Raw genomic sequence first — 20,513 nt, 5'->3', positions numbered from 1 at the left:
CCACCACGCACAGACGTATGCAAGACATGGGTTTCAGCTGTCGCATTCCTTGTGTCAAGCCACTTTTGAACAAGATACAGCGTCAGAAGCATCTCGCCTAGGCTAAAGACTAAAAGGACTGGACTGCTGCTGAGTTATGTTCTCTGAGTAAATTTTGCATTTCCTTTGGAAATCAAGGTCCCAGAGTCTGGTGGAAGAGAGGAGTGGCACAGAATCCACGTTGCTTGAAGTCCAGTGTAAAGTTTCCACAGTCAGTGATGGTTTGGGGTGCCATGTCATCTGCTGGTGTTGGTCCACTGTGTTTTCTGAGGTCCAAGGTCAACCCAGCCGTCTACCAGGAAGTTTTAGAGCACTTCATGCTTCTTGATGCTGACCAACTTTATGGAGATGCAGACTTGATTTTCCAACAGGACTTGGCACCTGCACAGTGCCAAAGCTACCAGTACCTGGATTAAGGACCATGGTATCCCTGTTCCTAATTGGCCAGCAAACTCGCCTGACCTTAACCCTATAGAAAATCTATGGGGTATTGTGAAGAGGAAGAAGCGATACGCCAGACCCAACAATGCAGAAGAGCTGAAGGCCACTATCAGAGCAACCTGGGCTCTCATAACACCTGAGCAGTGCTACAGACTGATCAACTCCATGCCAAGCCGCATTGCTGCAGAAATTCAGGCAAAAGGAGCCCCAACTAAGTATTGAGTGCTGTACATGCTCATACCTTTCAGTTGGCCAACATTTCTAAAAATCCTTTTTTTGTATTGGTCTTAAGTAATATTCAAATTTTCTGAGATACTGAATTTGGGGTTTTCATTAGTTGTCAGTTATAATTATCACAATTAAAAGAAATGAACATTTGAAATATATCAGTGTGTGTAATGAATGAATATAATATACAAGTTTCACTTTTTGAATGGAATTACTGAAATAAATCAACTTTTTGATGATATTCTAATTTTATGACCAGCACCTGTACATTTCAGTACATATAAATGGAGATAATAGAAAGATTGTATTTAACATAATACCTTATTTCCAATGACAAATTAGTTGTTTCTGGTTTTATATTTAGCATACTGGCCACACACAGAACAACTCGTCACCACAGCCTCAGCATAATACTGTAGCCAGCCTCTTGAAAATCTTTTTCACCAAACATTCATTTCTCACAAAACCTTATTTTTCTGTGTGATGCTACCAACATGTTTATGTATTGCAATAACGTCATTCCTTTACACCAGTCTAGGTGTACTTTGTTAACATTATTTTACAATACTCTAACTTACTAATAGCCAAAGTACTACCCCCTCAATTAACCACTCTAAAACGGTTAATGAATCACCTCCAGTCATCTAAATTGCAGTGGTTTTTTGAAATGATTCGAGCTTTGTGACATGGAGCATTATCCTGCTGGAAGTAGCCATCAGAGGATGGGTACATGGTGGTCATTAAGGGATGGACATGGTCAGAAACAATGCTCAGCTAGGCCGTGGCATTTAAACAATGCCCAATTGGCACTAAGGGAACTAAAGTGTGCCAAGAAAACATCCCCCACACCATTACACCACCACCAGCCTGCACAGTGGTAACAAGGCATGATGGATCCATGTTCTCATTCTGTTTACGCCAAATTCTGACTCTACCATCTGAATGTCTCAACAGAAATCGAGACCAGGCAACATTCTTCCAGTCTTCAACTGTCCAATTTTGGTGAGTTTGTGCAAATTGTAGCCTCTTTTTCCTATTTATAGTGGAGATGAGTGGTACCCGGTGGGGTCTTCTGCTGTTGTAGCCCATCCGCCTCAAAGTTGTGCGTGTTGTGGCTTCACAAATGCTTTGCTGCATACCTCGGTTGTAACGAGTGGTTATTTCAGTCAAAGTTGCTCTTCTATCAGCTTGAATCAGGGGGCCCATTCTCCTCTGACCTCTAGCATCAACAAGGCATTTTCGCCCACAGGACTGCCGCATAATGGTGTGAAAAGGGAAAAACATCCAGTCTTTGCAAACCCTAGAAATGGTTGTGCGTGAAAATCGCAGTAACTGAGCAGATTGTGAAATACTCAGACCGGCCTGTCTGGCAGCAACAACCATGCCACGCTCAAAATTGCTTAAATCACCTTTCTTTCCCATTCTGACATTCAGTTTGGAGTTCAGGAGATTGTCTTGACCAGGACCACACCCCTAAATGCATTGAAGCAACTGCCATGTGATTGGTTGATTAGATAATTGCATTAATGAGAAATTGAACAGGTGTTCCTAATAATCCTTTAGGTGAGTGTATATTCAGTGTAATATATATAAAAGTCTACACACCCCTGTTAAAATGCCAGGTTCTCGATGCATAGCCAGAGTTGCGATACATTAAAGATACATATAACCAGCTACCGATTTGATGCGATTCACTATTATTACGATGTGGTGCGATTCGATTTCGATTCAACACGATGCGATTCAGTGTAATAGGATGCAATGGAGAAAAATATGATGCTATGCAATTCAATATGTAGATATTTACCTTATATTTATTTTGTTCAGACATAGCCTACTTTAAGATTTGCTGTATCTTAAGTGCCATCTGACTATATATGGCTCTTCTACCAACAAAAGATTTGTTTTTTACAAAACCAAAAGATTAAATAAAAACAGACATTCTTTTCCTGTCTTGTCTCTAGTTACTTTTAATAGCTCACATATTTCACAGGTGAAACAAATTAAGGATGCTGCTCATAGATAAACAATGACATACAATACGAGACCATAACACATGAATCTTCAAATCAACATAAAGTATATAACTTTTACAACAGTTCCTAAACTTCCTATCAGAACATAGCAAACCTGTCTCTTCCTCTCTGTGGGGGCTCCTATTACCACATGTCTGGTCCTCATTCATTGTGTTCCCTGCCTGACAATAATTATTACAATCCAGAGACTGTTAGATTTCCTTAAACAAGACATACTTTTGTTTATTTGTGTCATAAATTAACAAATGGGTGAGTGAGAGGGTGAGTGAGAGGGTGAGAGAATGAGTATACGGAGTATATTCTTCTTACCTTTTCATCCATCTTCACCACCTCTCCTATTAGCTTCGTGAATATTATGTCCTTGGTGTCACTGTCATCCAGGAAAGCCAGGAAAGCGTGGATCAAGGGCTGAGGCATAGTGGAGGTGGTCTTGGAGGTATGTGTAGCGACCGTCAAAGTCCTGCCTGAATCGCTCCTTCATCTGAGAAATTACTGGTTGATCATCTGGCTGGAAATGTCTCTTTAATTTGGCCTGAATTGAGGAGATCATTGAGATGGTGTTTTATTTTTTTCTCACTGAGGAGCGTGGTTGCCACTTTCAGGGGAGACATCAATTTGATGACATCTTAAATTATTGACATGTCAGCCTCTGTCAGGCTGGCCATGCATTCACTTCTCTTCATCTGCATTGACAGCAGGGTGTTCAACATAGCAGGCTGTTGCTCCCAAAAACGCTCCAACATGTCAAGCGAACTGTTCCATCTTGTGGAAACATCATGGATAAGCTTGAGGTTTGGCAGGTGTAACTGGGCCTGCATTTCACGCAGAACTTCAGTTGCTTTTGGGCTTCTGTGAAAAAACATTACCACCTTCCTCACTTTCGCCAAAAGCTCAGATATCCTGTCCCGTTTGAGGGATTTTTGCGGGGCCAGATTAAGTGTGTGCGCGATGAATCGCACATGGGGGTCCCATCTCTTCACCAACTCTTGGCCAGCATCATGTTTTTTGCATTATCTGTGACCAACGCTGTGTCCTTGATGTTGATGTTCCACTCGCGGCAAACGTTCTGCAGTAAAACTGCTAGATTATTCCCTGTGTGAGCCTCATTGAACACTCTTGTCTGAAGAACGTGGTTTTGCAAAACCCATTCATCGTCAATATAGTGTGCTGTGACAGTTACATGAGAGTCCGTGGCACAAGACGTCCAGCCATCAACCGTAATTGCAACTCGTTGGGCATTGCTTAATGACTCGGCTATCTCTCATTTAACTTTGTCATACAAAGCAGGGATTTGTTTCTCAGTGAATAGCTTTCTATTTGGTATGTGGTACCTCGGCACCAAGACGTGGAGGAGGTAATGGAATCCCTCGTTCTCTGTTACGCTGTATGACTGAATGTCTTTACAAATAAAAAAGGCGATCGCGTCGGTTATTGCTTTGGAACGAGCAGAGCTGACAGCCAGCGGGGAGTGAAAAAAAGTTGTAATTGTTTGCTCACCCGGCGTCCTGCTAGCGGTACCACAGCGGCTAGTACTAGCAACCGCTGATTCTGAGGGGGAGAGAGTCTGCTGCACTCACACTGTGTCGGCGCTTCAAGTGTGTTGTTAAATTAGTCGTACTGCCTGTATATTTTATAGCGGCGCAACATATTTTACAAATTGCATGCGTTTTGTCAAGATTTCCATCTCGCTTATAAAACCCAAAGTGTTTCCAAACACTGGATTTAAAATGACTTGGTGGAAGAAAGAGTTCCGACTCAGAGTCTGCCATGTTAATCTGTTCTAGGTAACTCTCAGGAGGACTCTGTCTCCGTAGTGTTGTGATACGTCATATTCATGTAGCAGCTGCAGCTGCTGCATTGGTGATGAGAACGCGCTTTAGCAACAGTTCAGAAAGGAGAAATCATTCTAAAAGTTACAAAATATTGGTCGCTTTATAAATAATAAAATTGCGCATCTACTAATAATTATATATGAATAAATCGTTTTTTACCGATGCAGATATGTTAGGAACGATGCATTGCGATACAAATGCCAACTGTATCCGATGCACGCTTATTTAAATCGATGCATCGCATCCTAAGCTTTCATGACAATGCACCGATGCGAATCTGTGAATCTTACCATCCCTAATATACAGTGAGGGGGAAAAGTATTTGAAAAGTATCCCTTGCTGATTTTGTAAGTTTGACCACTGACAAAGAAATGATCTATAAGTCTATAATTTTAATGGTTTATTTGAACAGTGAGACACAACCACAAAAAAAAATACTTGGTTATTATACAAAATATATTTTTGTTATACAAAATTTTATAAATGTATCTGCATTTAAATGAGTAAAATTAGTATTCAACCTCTCTGCAAAACATGACTTAGTACTTGGCAAAACACTTGTTGGCAATCACAGAGGTCAGACGTTTCTTGTAGTTGGCCACCAGGTTAGCACACATCCCAGGAGGGATTTTGTTCCACTCCTCTTTGCAGATCTTCTCCAAGTCATTAAGGTTGAGGCTGTTTGGCAACTCGAACCTTCAGCTCTCTCCACATATTTTCTATCAGATTAAGGTCTGGAGACTGGCTAAGCCATTCCAGGACCTTAATACGCTTCTTCGTGATCCACTCCTTTGATGCCTTGGCTATGTGTTTTGGGTCATTCTGCTGGAATACCCACCCACGACCCTTTTTCAATGCTCTGGCTGAGGGAAGGAGGTTCTCACCCAAGATTTGATCTTGCATGGAGCCCCATACCGAGGGAGATTGACATTTCTTTAGTGTTTCTCCCATTTGGGAATAATGGCACCAACTGTTGTCACCTTCTCACCAAGCTGCTTGGCGATGGTCTTCAAGCCCATTCCAGCCTTGTGTAGGTCAACAATCTTGTCCCTGACATCCTTGGACAGCTCTTTGGTCTTGGCCATGGTGGAGAGTTTGGAATCCGATTGATTGCTTCAGTGGACAGGTGTTTTTTATACAGGTAACAAACTGTGATTAGGAGCACTCCCTTTAAGAGTGTGCTCCTAATCTCAGGTCTTTACCTGTATAAAGAGGCATGGGAGCCAGAAATCTTTCTGATTGAGAGGGGATCAAATACTTATTTCACTCATTAAAATGCAAATCAATTTATAACATTTCTGGATTTTGTTGTCGTCATTCTGTCTCTCACTGTTCAAATTAATCCTACCATTAAAAGTATAGACTGATCATTTCCTTTTCAGTGTGCAAACAGCAGGGGATCAAATCCTTTTTTCCCCTCACGGAACCAACATCTAAACATTGCACTATGTTAATCCCTATCCCATTTACAGTAGCAGACTTGCGGACACATGGTTGGACCGTGGTGACGGCACTAGGGCTGCAGCTCTCGATTCTTTTTGTAATCGATTAATCTAGCACTTTATCGATCGATTAATCGGATAAATTTTTTGTGTTTGTTTTTGAAGAACCAAAACAAATAATACATAACAAAAATGACGTGGGTGTAAAATGATCAAGCATTAGGCTTTTATTTCTCAACAGAGGTATTTATTTCCAACTCCAAAAGTTTGGCTCAAAAAGTTAAGTGCCAAGTTGGCATTGCCAACAATTATATAACAATATACAGTTAAGTGAACTTACTGTAACATGCATAACATGTATTGTAAAACTAATATGAATACAAACTTAATATGATGAATATATACTCTTAATATATAAAGAAATATAAAGTCCTCTTAATACACAACCTTACAAAAAAAGGATTTAACCTTCTGCAAATTTAGTTAAGTTAACCTGAGAACAAAATGAATGAACAGGTACACAATGTATAACATGTATTTAAAAAAAAAATGTATGTTGTTTTATGTTTTATAAGTTATAAGCTCTCTCTTTATTTATGTGTGAATTTCTCCTTTAAGATGTTATAATCTAACCACTAGGTGGAGCTCTTAGCATATTTCTGTATTCTGGTAGTGTACCGCTAAAGAAGAGAAGAGCTGTAACGTGACCCAGCGCTGATCAGTTTGAATGTGAAAGTTACGTTTACTACTTAAAAACGTCGTCAAAGCTAAACATCTAGTCAAACTGCATCACGGCATCGCTACAAATACAGTATGGGGATTAAAATCAGCGAACATCAATAGGCTTACCTTGTTTCAGCAATGCTTGTTGGAACAGCATGGAGTGGATGTCTTCTGTTTAGATGCTGGATCATAGAAGATGTGCTGTTGTGGTAAGCCAGATCTATTTTGCAGTAGAGACACTGCACCGTGTTCTCTTCTTTATTTAGTGTGTAATGATCCCACACTTTAGAGAATTTCTGCCGTTTATTTAAAAAAAAATTCTCCGCCATCGCGCCAACTAAATTTAAAACAGATAACACGCACTATGGTGTGATTCCTGAACAGCTCCGCGTCCCGTGTGAATAAACGGTCCGTGTAAAACAATCATTCAAATCCCTGCGCCGCGCAAATAGTGCTCGTCATAGGAATTTAACGAGGCTTCGAGGCAGAGTTTTTGCCTCGAGGAATTTTTGTAATCGAGTAACTCGAGGAATCGTTTCAGCCCTAGACGGCACAAATGGCCACAACAGATAAGGACTGTTATAGCCTGTCAGGCACTCCTGACCAACCGAGTAAGGTCAAATGAAATTTGGTCTATATGGTGATAGTAGTATAGAGTGAATATATCAACATTATTTAGGTTAACCTAAAACAAGCAGATAGGAGCATGTGGCCATACTGTAAGGATGCAAATGTCCCTGGTACAGACTGATTGTTGCACTAAGGAGGATGAAGTCAGATCAGATATAACCTGTAATCCCTTACCTTCAGGGTTTTCTGTTCATATTGATTTGGTGGTTAACTATATCCCATGGGAAACATTAACATAGATTCAATGACCATTACTTTGCATGATTGTTCCAAACATGCAAAGTTATGCTATATGGCATACTTGGTCCCTTTGATTAGGCAAAGCAGACCAAGGGGAAATGGCAGCCTTATACCAACCCCAATCTTACCATAAGCAAACACTTACAAAAACGTATATTCAGTGTATTGATCCCAGGATATGGCACATACACCTCACAGGAAGAGATAAGGGCCCTGTCCACAGTGTTGGAGAAACATGAATTTAACAGCAGACAATCTCACCAATAGGCAAAGAGCTCTGTGAAACTTGTTTGGTAGCCTTACAAAAGAGAATGGGATTAGATATGATTTTGGCCTCCCAAGGCGGTGTCTGCAAGGTTATTGGGTCTGAATGCTGTACTTTTACTTCTGATGCATCAGACAAAGCCATTAACTTGGTGCAAGAAAGTAATAAAATAATTGCAGAACTCAACAAATCCATGGATAGGATCCATTCTCAGGGTTATTCTCTATGGGGAATGCCAACATTCATGATGTTAATTGCTGTTATTGCCTTTTTTCCTTGTTTGTTGTATGTTATTATCATGTTTAATAAAAGCCTGTGCTTCTAGGGTTACAGCACAGGTACTGGTACAGACATGCCAACGATGACCCAAAACCAGGCATTCCAAACGTTTCCGTTCTCTACTTACTGGAATGATGATATCATGGATGACCACGATGTTTAGAGTATTAATATTAAGTGACCTGAGGCCCGTAATTTGATTATATTTGAGTAAATTGTTCAAGGATTGACACCAAGGGTTGTTCTGGTGTCAACAGGGAGGATTGTTATAGATATTTGTTGAACTAATGTATTAGGTGACTTCTACATGGGAGTAGAGAATTGCTGGTCTAGTATTCGGCTAATTAGAAAGGCACCAAACATGTATTTTGCCAAATAGGAATAATGCAAGATATGTTAGTAGTGTCATAGGTATAAGGGGGACAAAAGGTATTGGTAAAATACAAGTGGGCAACCTGCGTTTGTGTGTAAACCTTGGGCGAAGAGAGAAACTGATAAAGAGGAATAAACCTAACTGGTTTAGACCAAATTAACATGTATTGATGAACTGTCAGTCATTTTGTGAGATGTTGTAACAGTTTACCTATACAAAAAGGTTTTCTGAACTGTTCTTCAGACAGACTGATCTTGTGTTAGTGTCTTTGTCCCGATTTGCAAATAATATATAATAAACTGTAATAACGTTTAAGAGCATTTTGATCTCTGTCTTTGTGAGACTTCATGACATCACCCTAGGTTCTTGGCTTGGCACGACAATCTAATTCAGCGGTAGAGGAGAATTGTTTAGTTCATTACCCGTGCATGAATGCAAACGTGAGTATTCGAACTAAATATTAAGTAATGATATTTGTCATGTTATATCGTCAGGTCATCATTGATACGCGTCAGGTCATCATTGATTCATATAGGCTTATTTGGAAAGAAAGTTTCATATTTTGTTTCCTAATAAATATAAATTTCAAGGATAAGATTTCAATACAAAGTTTAGTGGGAAAACTGATTTTTCCATTTTGAACTTGAAAGGATTTACTTCTCCGACCACTACAAATGGCCGATAATGGGGGTGGCGGAGAGTAGGGAGACAATTTGCTATTATTTACAGAAGAGAGCTGGCATCAGATGAGCAAGTTAGTGAGGAGAACAAGTATTTGATACACTGCCGATTTTGCAGGTTTTCCCACTCACATAGCATGTAGAAGTCGGTCATTTTTATCATAGGTACTCTTCAACTGGGAGTGACGGAATCTAAAACAAAAATCCAGAAAATCACATTGTAATTAATTTGCATTTTATTACATGACATAAGAATTTGATACATCAGAAAAGCAGAACTTAATATTTGGTACAGAAACCTTTGTTTGCAATTACAGAGATCATACGTTTTCTGTAGTTCTTGACCAGGTTTGCACACACTGCAGCAGGGATTTTGGCCCACTCCTCCATACAGACCTTCTCCAGATCCTTCAGGTTTCGGGGATGTCGCTGGGCAATACAGACTTTCAGCTCCCTCCAAAGATTTTCTATTGGATTCAGGTCTGGAGACTGGACCTTGAGACGCTTCTTACAGAGCCACTCCTTAGTTGCCCTGGCTGTGTGTTTCGGGTCGTCTTCATGCTGGAAGACCGAGCCACCACCCATCTTCAAAGCTCTTACTGAGCGAAGGGGGTTGTTGGCCAAGATCTCGCGATACATGGCCCCATCATCCATCCTCCCCTCAATACGGTGCAGTCGTCCTGACCCCTTTGCAGAAAAGCATCCCCAAAGAATGACATCATAGTGTGTTATTAATGATTTTCTTTGAGACTGTGGTCCCAGCTCTCTCCAGGTCCTGCCGTGTAGTTCTGGGCTGATCCCTCACCTTCCTCATGATCATTGATGCCCCACGAGGTGAGATCTTGTATGGAGCCCCAGACCGAGGGAGATTGACCTTCATCTTGAACTTATTCCATTTTCTAATAATTGCGGCCAACAGTTGTTGCCTTCTCACCAAGCTGCTTGCCTATTGTCCTGTAGCCCATCCCAGCCTTGGGCAGGTCTACAATTTTATCCCTGATGTCCTCACACAGTTATCTGGTCTTGGCCATTGGGGAGAGGTTGGAGTCTGTTTGATTGAGTGTGTGGACAGGTGCCTTTTATACAGGTGATGAGTTCAAACAGGTGCAGTTAATACAGGTAATGAGTGGAGAACAGGAGGGCTTCTTAAAGAAAAACTAACAGGTCTGTGAGAGCCGGAATACTTCTTGGTTGGTAGGTGATCAAATACTTATGTCATGCAATAAAATGTAAATTAATTATTTAAAAATCATACAATGTGATTTTCTGGATTTTAGAGTCAGTCTCACACAGTTGAAGTGTACCTATGATTAAAATTACAGACCTCTACATACTTTGTAAGTAGGAAAACCTGCAAAATCGGCAGCGTATCAAATACTTGTTCTCCCAACTGTACATTCAAAGCATCATACTCAAACGAACATGCTGCCAAATGAACGCTAATGTACAGCCCAATGACATGATGTGCAATTTAAATGTCCAATCCCCTTTATGAAGTAAAAATGGGGAAATCTTTTATAAAAAACATTTTACTGAGTCTATGAATCACTGTTTATCAAATGATATGAACATGTATTTAGGGTACTACACAGTTTAATATTATTGACAAAATGTCATACCGGATAACCGTCTCATGGTGAAATGCAAAATAGCTTAAAAAAAAGTTACAAATCAAATAAACCCTAAAAACTCTGCCACAGTCATTATTGTGTTGACAACAATATTTTCAAATATTACAAAGAATGACATCCAGTTGATTGTTATTTCTATACAATTGGGCTATTTAACTGCATTATTATTCTTTTGCCTTTCAGTGTTTATGCATTGAATTAGTTGGTAAAAAGGAGAGCGCTGAACGTTTGAAAGCATCTTATTTGCAATGCAGCGCATTGAAGTAATCTATATTTAGTTTATTTTTGACTGCATGATAAGGCTTATTTTGTTTAACTTAATTCCAATCTAGTACATGTAGGCTTAAGTATGTTGCAGGTTACTTTTCAGGATCAATAACTAAATAATTCCACAGTAGAATTGTCTGATCTGGTTCCAACCTACAGATAACAGTGTGAAGTTGCTTGATTTAATCCTCCCAAAATGTTACCTATTGTTATTTTGGTATGGTTGCATGTTTAGTGCAGTCACAAACAGTCAAAATTGCATGGCGATTTTAACAATAATTGTATAGATTTTTGACCATATAATGGCCTTAGATAAAGATACAGGAAAGCTACTTCAGCAACTCCTTCAGACTTAGCCCCCAGTTGACATTTCCAAAGCACCAGTCTCAAATGTTAAGCTTTCATATTTCTCAAAGAGGTCAGGGGTCGTTCCATGAGGATAAATTGTGCATTTAAAAGGGTAAATTGCAGGATCAATAACTGAACAATTCCACTGTAAAATGGTCTCATCTTGTTACAACCTATAGATACAAGGGTGTAGTTGACAAGTTTTGAAGATACAAGTCTTCTACTGCCCTAGATGACCCTGTCTGGTGTAAACATTTTAAAGAAACCACCAGTTTGGTTGCCCTTCATCTGGACATGATTAAATTTAAACCAATTAATTTAACAGTTAACATGCAAATACCATACCAATCTGCAGTAAGGGGTCATCCTGTAAAGCTGGCCTCAAGAACACATCACTCTCCCAGGGAAGCGAACCCTCAGACAGCTCAGAAAGACTCTGCCCACTGCACTTCTGTAAACACAAAAATCATTATTGTCTATGAAATTGAATAAACTGGGATGTATTTGACATGATAGAAAGGCAGTCTAAGTCACTGCCTCGCAGAAAAGTTTGAGTCATTGAAGTTTGAATGTTGGTAGCAGCTTACTGGCAATGCCCAGAGGTCCAGCAGAGGGTGGCACATAATGGCTAAATGTCAATCAAGGGGTAGGGTTGATGACGGACAGGGCTGCACATTGTCTGGCAGCAACCAATTAAGCTTGCATGTATCAAAGTAGTCGCTAGGAGTTGCTAAAGCATGACAAACCAGGCAACCCTGTTTAACACCGGCACACATGGCTTCCAATTTGCACTGCCCTCACACGACCAGTGAGAATAAAGTCTGTATTATTTTATCTTTTTTTAGGAGGGGAGTGTTAAAATTAGTTTACAAGGTAAGTATGTGAAGAACACATTTCTATTTACAGGAACAACCTGGGAGCAATAACAGTCTTGCTCCAGAAATGACAGACTGGATTTTTCAACTCAGGATTAGAACCAGCATGCTTTAGTTTACTGGCCCAACACTCTTAAACAATAGAAATCCATATAATATTCAATATCTTATCACACTGATTGCTCAACCAGGAAGTGTAGACTGGAATCCCTATGTGCCAGAGGGAACCATTCTCTGCCCTAATACCTCAATTGAGCTCACATACATCCAAGCCACAAGACGTTGCTAGAGGCAAGCCAACTATATTACATTGATAACCCCAAAACTCATATGGTTGCACTGCCCACCACAGGACCCCTAGGTTAATCTGCCATAAAAAGTAATTAACAATACATATTGTGGTGCAAACATGCCCCTAGACTATGAATTAGCATTGCACAAACACCCCTGAAAGAAACAGCTAGCTGTGCGACCAGCTGGGCCAGCCCCTACACACCGGCCTCCTCTTGGGACCTCGTCAGAGCAGGCATTAAAGGCCACCTAGGGAGCAACTCAGGGCGGAAGCCAGAAGGACAGAGGAAGATGATGAACCAGGCAAGACTGGGATATTTTTTTTAAGGAATATTCAAGACCTATTTTTTTTTTAATCAACAAATACATCAAAACTTAACCTTAAATTCAAGTTTTTATCAGTGCTTATGCCCTTGACCAAAGAGAGTTCATAATGATGAGTGTGGGGCGCCCAAGGCAATGTGTGAGGGCAACAAAGGTTATCCTGTCTGTTCCAAACCGACAGAAGTTCGTAGAACATTTTAATTATGGTTACCAATGTGTCACAACCCAGAGTGCATTGTACACTGCTGCATAAATGGCTTGAAAGCTCCTACAAGAGGCATATGAGCAATAGAACAGGACCCTGGAGCACTGGAAGAAGGTTGCCTGGTATAATGAGTCTACACCACAAGGACGGCTATATACACGTGTGCACCGTTTACCTGCGGAAGTGATGGCACCAGGACGCACTGTGGGAAGAGAATAAGCCGGTGGAGGGGGTGTGATGCTCTGGGCAATCTTATGTGCCACCTACCTAAACATGCCTCCAGGTCATGCAAGGTCTTTGGTCGTCTTGCATGAACCGCACGTTTGAGATCTCCCTAAAATGGCTTGATGATTTTAAGGTCAGGAGACTGTGATGGCCACTCCAGAACCTTCACCTTTTTCTGCTATAACCACTGGAGGGTCAACTTGGCCTTGTGCTCAGGGTCATTGTCGTGCTGGAATGAGCTTTCGTGCATAAGAATGCAAATTGTCTACCAGTATTTTCAGACAACATGCTGCATTCACCTTGCCAACAATTTTCACAAGATTCCCCATGCCTTTAGAACTCACACACCCCCAAAACATCAGTGAGCCACCACCATGCTTCACAGTGGGAATGGTATTCTGTTCACGATAGACTTTGTTGACATCTCCCCAAACATAGCGCTTATGGTTATGACCATAAAGCTCTATTTTGGTCTAGAAATTACAGACTGCCAGAAGCTGTAAGGAGTGTTAAGATGTTGTCAGGCATATTGTAACCAGGCTTTTTTGTGGCATTGGCACAGAAAAATGCTTCTTTCTGGCAACTCGACCATGCAGCTCATTTTTGTATAGTCATATTGTGCTCCTTGAAACAACTGCACCGTCTTTTTCCAGAGGAGCCTGTATTTCTCCTGGGGTTACCTGTGGGTTTTTCTTTGTATCCCGAACAATTCTTGTGTCAGTTTTGGCTGAAAACTTTCTTGGTCTAGATAAAAGTTTCGTGGCTTGATATCAAGAGATGCCTGAATTTTCCACTTCTTAAGTGACTGAACAGTACTGACTGGCATTTGCAAGGCTTTTGATATCTTTTTATATCCTTTTCCATCTTTATAAAGTTCCATTACCTTGTTATGCAGGTCTTTTGACAGTTACTTTCTGCTCCCCATTGCTCAGTATCTAGCCTGCTCAGTGCATCCACGTGAGAGCTAACAAACTCACTGACTATTTATACACAGACAGTAACTTCAATTTAAAAAGGCACAGGTGTGGGAAATTCACCATTAACTGCCATTTTCACCTGTGTGTCACCTTGTGTCTGTAACAAGGCCAAACATTTAAGGGTATGTAAACTTTTGATCAGGGCCATATGATGATTTCTGTTATTATGATTTGAAAAGGAGCCAAACAACTATGTGCTGAAAAATGGCTTTATACGATCACTATCCTTAAATAAAATAAATGTTATTTGCATGATCAGTCATATTTTCAAAATCAATGTCAAAATGTCACAATTTCTGCCAGGGTATGCAAACAACTGTACCTCTGCTGTAGCAGAGAAGTTAATTCAAGTTAAGACGCAGCGTGAACCAGTCTTTCATTGTTAAAATGCTTAAAAGAAACCACTACTGATGGACACTAATAAGAGATTTGCAAGGGCCAAGACACATAAGAAATGTATATTACACCTGTTAAAATAATTGAATTACCCTCTCCCTTGATGACCGGGGATGCAATCATTATTTCAACCACCATATGAACCGGCTGATTTCTAACACACCATATATGGTCCTTTGTAATGATGAACCATCACAATGGTTCTTTGTACTGATGAGTCAAAATTTGAGATTTTTTGATCCATCTGCCGCTTCTTTGTGAGAACGTATGATTTACATATGTGTGGTTCCCATCATGAAGGAGGAGATGTGAAGGTGTGTGGTGCTTTGCAGGTGACACGGTCGGATTTATTTAGAATGTGGTGGTAACCAGCATGGCTACCACCACATTCTACAGTGATATGCAATCCCATCTGTTTTGAGCTTAGTGGGACTATCCTTTGTTTTTCAACACACCTCCAGGCAGTGTAAAGGCTATTTGACCAAGATAGAGTAATGGAGGGCCGTATCAGATGACCTGGTCTCCACAATCACCTCACCACAACCCACTTAAGAAAGTTCAGGATGAGTAGGACCCAAAAAGAGCTCAGCAAATGTGGAAATTCCTTCAAGACTGTTGGAAAAGCATTCATCAAGGGTGGCTACTTTGAAGAATCGAAAATAATACATTTATTTGGATATGTTTAACACTTATGGAAACTACATGATTCCATTTGATTATTTCATAGTTTTGGCATCTTCACTATTATTCTAAACTAAACTAAATAATAGTCCCTTGAATGAGTAGGTGTCCAAGTTTTGACTGGTACTGCATATGTAGTTATGCCATTGTCCGTTTGTTGTCAAATGATCCTAAATCTATTAATTTGGCTAGCTAGGCTAAATATTTGTTGCATTTTTGTAAACTAAATGTAATTCAAAAGGTAGCATAATTAACTTGAACATGCATGAGCAGCCAGGGGTTATTGACTTTATGTAGCGGGACATGAAGGCTCTACTGCTCTGCGTTCACCTGATAACATTACCGGTGCACAGCACCGTTAGAAGAGTTACGAGGGAGTAAGAAATATATTTTTTACTGTGATTAGCTAAGTTAAATACAATATTAAGCTCCCTCCTTGTCACCAACACAAACAGTTTGCCTCAAACCATATGCTCGTATGCACAGCAGGTATCCATGAGCATGGCATGCTCTGTTAAAGGCATGAACAAGTGGAATTTGTGGGAGACAACTCGTCGGTAAAGACTGAATGGAGCGAAATGATGTTACTGATGTCAACTAGCACCAGGTTATTGAGATACACTAAGATTTTGGACTTGCCATGATGATAGTGACCTATTCTCTTCTAAAGTCTGACAATTTTGGGACATATGCAATTAATCTTCGGTACAACCAATGCTACCGAACATATTGAAAATGGAGATCAGAATTATTGGTACGGAATCATACCCGAATTGGAATCAAAATTTAAAATTGTGACATCCTTAGATAAAACTACAATACATAATACAATGGAAATGCAATGTATTTTCTGCTTTCTTTGGACAATTATTTCAAAGAAATTCTTGACCAAGCTTCAAACAGTTGATGTCACTGTGTATCAAAATTAGATGTGCTTACCACTCTCCGTATGTAGTTAATCATCTTGATGTAGCCATAGTCATCTAATTCTATGGGGAAAGATGTCAATAATGTCAGGTGTCAGAAGGATGGATGTCACAAAGAAAAAAAATCATTTTGAATAAGAGGTTTGTAAACTTACTGTGTTTGCAAACTAATTCTACAAGGTCAACTTGATGCAGTATAAGGCAGTGTTGTAATGATTCTGATACATCATGTAATATCCTGAAAAAACACAAGAATGGAAATAGATTCAGAGAGTGATCATATTCATTTCAAAACAAGTTAAATGTATCAGTGAGCACAATTTCACAGTAGAACCTACTAACTCTGTATTCGTTACATAATTTATAGCGAACGTAGATACCACCACCCCAATAAAATGGCCAATAGAGACAACGAAGGCAAAATAGACTTAAATTATAGATATATTAAAACACCAACGTCGCTCATGCCCAAGTCTATGGAATTACTTTTAAATCAATATTAAATATATAAATATGGCTATGAAATAAATGAGGCAATAAATATATGTGTCAATATATGACATATTTCAAAGGACAACTTTTATTTCAGGGGACTTTTATTTCATAATTCCAGTTATTTCAAGGGACTTTAATTTCATAATGATCTCAAAGTTTCAGACCAAACTCAAAAAGATGAGATCAAATACTGCAATAACGGTTGTGATTTGCGATTTTCAAACTAAATTTCAAATTAAAGATCAGTGTTTTCAAATCTACACTTACTGTGTCGAACTATTAATTTAACTGCTGATTTAATGCAATGGCGTTTGCTGCCATAGCTGGTTAGGCAAATTGTCTCAACCCTTGAGGTATATTTTCTCCCATATTAAGTTTATTTGTAGCCACGATATTTAGGACGAAACTTTTAATAACCATGCTGTTGTATGTATGTGAGACAATTTATCTTGGTGCCACCCACTAACTTGTAGCAGACGTCATCGCTAGCAGTTGCAGTGTTAACTCAAACTAACATTGAAAAACCATCAAGTTTTTAAACAAAATCAGTCCAGGTATTTAAGTAATCTACAAAAATACCTAGATCAAACGTAAGAAAAACAATTGCGAATGTACGATGCGTGCCCGTTGCCTCGCATGAAGTGCATATCATTCACCTTTTTGGAGCTGAAAATCGCATAAGTTGGCGATTTGGATATTGCACGTCATAATCGCAATTTCAATTATATTTTGATTAATTGTGCAGCCCTAGTACCAGCATTAACCTTTTCAGCAATTTGAGCTACAGCAGCTCGTCTGTTGGATCAGACCACACGGGCCAGCCTTCACTCTGCACGTGAAGGCCACACAGGTGCCATGATAACAAGATAATCAGTGTTATTCACTTCACCTGTCAGTGGTCATAATGTTATGGCTGATCGGTGAATTTACCAGTAGAAATGACAGTTCCCATTGATAATTGGCTTTTGACAAGCTCATTCTGTACCTTTGTGGTTCCTTGGCAAAAACACATACATACGTAAACACAAATATGGTTGTTCTATGAAGGTCCCTGTGTTTGCTGCAATGACAGCAAAGTAACTGCATTTTTCATTAATCCATTATACAGAACAGGCATGGTCTTACAATAAGCAAAGCTCAAATCATTTGCCATTATAACTACAGTAATTAACAAAAAACACAGATCTCAATAGTTATTTGATGAATCTTGCCAAAATTAACAGAAAAATTCCCACTGTAAACTAAGCTAGAAGAAAGGCAAAAATCCGTAGAATGAACTTACTTATTAACTGACTCTAAATCCAGTAAGTAAATACATTCTTCAATCCGTACTGAACACATTTCCCAAAAAAAATCCCATTACACACTACTGTCTTTCAAATCCACTGTACAGCAGTTTACTCTGGTTCAAACACGTATGGTCCAATACAATCCTTCAAATGATGATGAGAAGACATTATCCTGCTAATGGTAAAGTTTGCTAGCTAGCAGTATACAGCCTACTGCGGATTTAAAGAACTTGCCAAGTGGAGAAGGAAAGTGACTGGTAGAGCTGGAAGTTACGCCTTTAAAGTTGTAGTCTTTCAGAAAGTGGAAAATCTTAAAACCTTTCATCAATTTCTGCTGATAGGAACATCGCTTAAAGACATCTCTATCAAGTACAACCAGGACTACATTTAAAATTGACTTGCGGCGCTAACGGTAAAACATGGAGTATTAACTAAATGAAACAAAACATGACTACATTCATTTTTCAGATATCGCTCGCCCTTCAATTCAATGGGGAGCGCAAAAATAAACCTTGCTCCTCCTGGCAAACCGTGTGTGAGACACCTCACTGCCCTAGAAATCACTCAGACATGATATACAACACATAAAATCCCCCCAAGGTGAAGTGCACCTTTCAAAAGAACAATGATCTGTACAAACCAGTCACAGAACAAGCAAGTAACTTTTAAGTTATTTTCGTTTGCGTCCTCCAACCACTGCCACTGTTCGTCGTCGTCATCACTGTCTGAAAGAGCTGGCACCTTGGCTCCTGCCCCACCGTCGTGATCTGTTGTATAGTCAGAAATCTGTATCAAAATCTGTATCTACTGCGCCTGATAAATGGCATGTAATACAACAGTAACTGTAGCCTATAGCTAATTATACAAAAGTTTTAGTACTAGTCAGAAACGTTTTATTACTAGTTAGCCATTTGTGCCCAGAATCAAAAACTATATACCATAACATTATTTCTGCTAGTGGATAAATCGATATAGTATAAAGATTAAGTCATATGGAACGTATAGTACAGTAGCTAACCTGTATTTTATTTACATGCTCCACAAATAGCATGACAACACATACAAAAATATATATATATATATATATATATAAATTGGAATACTACGAACTTTCACTCTAGTGAACCATTCAATACAGCACAGTATCATAGCTTTTCCATCACTATTTAAAACTCTCACGTGTACCTGTGTATTCCGCCATCATATCATCAGCGTCTTGTATCGGCGTCTTGTGAGCAACATTAAAGAAACACTTCCGGGGCACGAAAATCTGGAATTTTTCAATTACTTAAAAATTTAGATAAATTGAGTTTATTAATTGTTTGAGAATATGTACCTCTCAAAACATTGACAACAATTCAAATATGATCATAAGAGTAATTTCGATAAAAAGTGGGTGTTAAAACACGTTCCAAGGGAAAAATTCAGACAATGCAAATGACAGAATATGGAATACATATTGCCTCATAGCACAAACTATTGAATAATCCACAGAGAAAGCAGTGCAGGAAATGTCCAGGATAATGTGTAGAGTAAGACAAACCTGTCTAATCATGGGGCACGGTGTGCTACATCTAGCAACACAATATTTTCACACCCTCTTTTTCCACAATGCAACTTAATGGATATGAAATACATACTGACTATTCTATATGCCGCAGTGAATGTATTGTAGGAAATGTTTAGGAGACTATATAGAGTGTTTATGTGCAAAAGAATCAAGGGGCACTGTGTATTTGCAATTGTTGCTGGCATTTTACTCCACCCATCCCATGCAACTCAATGGATATGAAATACATATTGCCCTGTACAGAAAATACTATTCTATATGCCGCAGTGAATGTATTGTAGGAAATGTTCAAGAGAGTGGATAGAGTAATTATATGCAAAGAAATCAAGGGGCACTGTGTATTTGCAATTGTTGCTGGTGTTTTACTCTGCCCACCCCATTGGCCACAATGTAACTCAATGCATATGGAATATATATTGCTCTATAAAAAGAAAAACTGTTCTATATATACACTATTCTAATACATTCACTGCGACATATAGAATTAGTTTTTTCTGTAGATGTATTAATTTAAAATCACAGTTAATTGATATCTTTGAAAAGAAATACACATTTGCACTGTATTTAAAGAGCAATCCTGTATCTTCCTACATTAGGTACTCCTAAATTACATTTTGTACTCTTAAATTAATGAATTATTGAAAACAATTTCAAATGGACTTGTTAATATTCTGAAAAGTACAGTCACTTCATGGATCATGCTATGCATGACTGTGGCTATTTATATATTATTAAGGATATGTAAAAGTTATATAACTGGAAGGCCAATTCTACCATGTTTTTGTATTTTAGATTGTTTAGGACA

General features: G+C 39.1%; 1 protein-coding gene across 1 annotated transcript in view; it reads right to left on the bottom strand.

Annotated features, from left to right (window-relative positions):
* The window catches only part of prmt3 (protein arginine methyltransferase 3), a 162,882-nt gene extending 143,517 nt beyond the window's left edge, over window positions 1-19,365 (bottom strand). The window contains exons 1-5 of the mRNA XM_010905180.4: window positions 19,324-19,365; window positions 18,779-18,905; window positions 16,510-16,592; window positions 16,368-16,417; window positions 11,800-11,905 (exon numbers count right to left, since the gene is read on the bottom strand). Of these exons, the coding sequence (XP_010903482.2) occupies window positions 11,800-11,905; window positions 16,368-16,417; window positions 16,510-16,592; window positions 18,779-18,905; window positions 19,324-19,342 (385 nt within the window). The 5' untranslated portion in view covers window positions 19,343-19,365. The remainder of the gene's footprint in view (window positions 1-11,799; window positions 11,906-16,367; window positions 16,418-16,509; window positions 16,593-18,778; window positions 18,906-19,323) is intronic.
* Between the last annotated feature and the right edge of the window lie 1,148 nt (window positions 19,366-20,513).

The sequence above is a fragment of the Esox lucius genome, chromosome 2 (assembly GCF_011004845.1).
Source record: "Esox lucius isolate fEsoLuc1 chromosome 2, fEsoLuc1.pri, whole genome shotgun sequence".
NCBI lineage: Eukaryota > Metazoa > Chordata > Actinopteri > Esociformes > Esocidae > Esox > Esox lucius.
The sequence above is the reverse complement of the archived record's forward strand: the minus strand, read 5'-3'. Positions and strand labels throughout refer to the sequence as shown.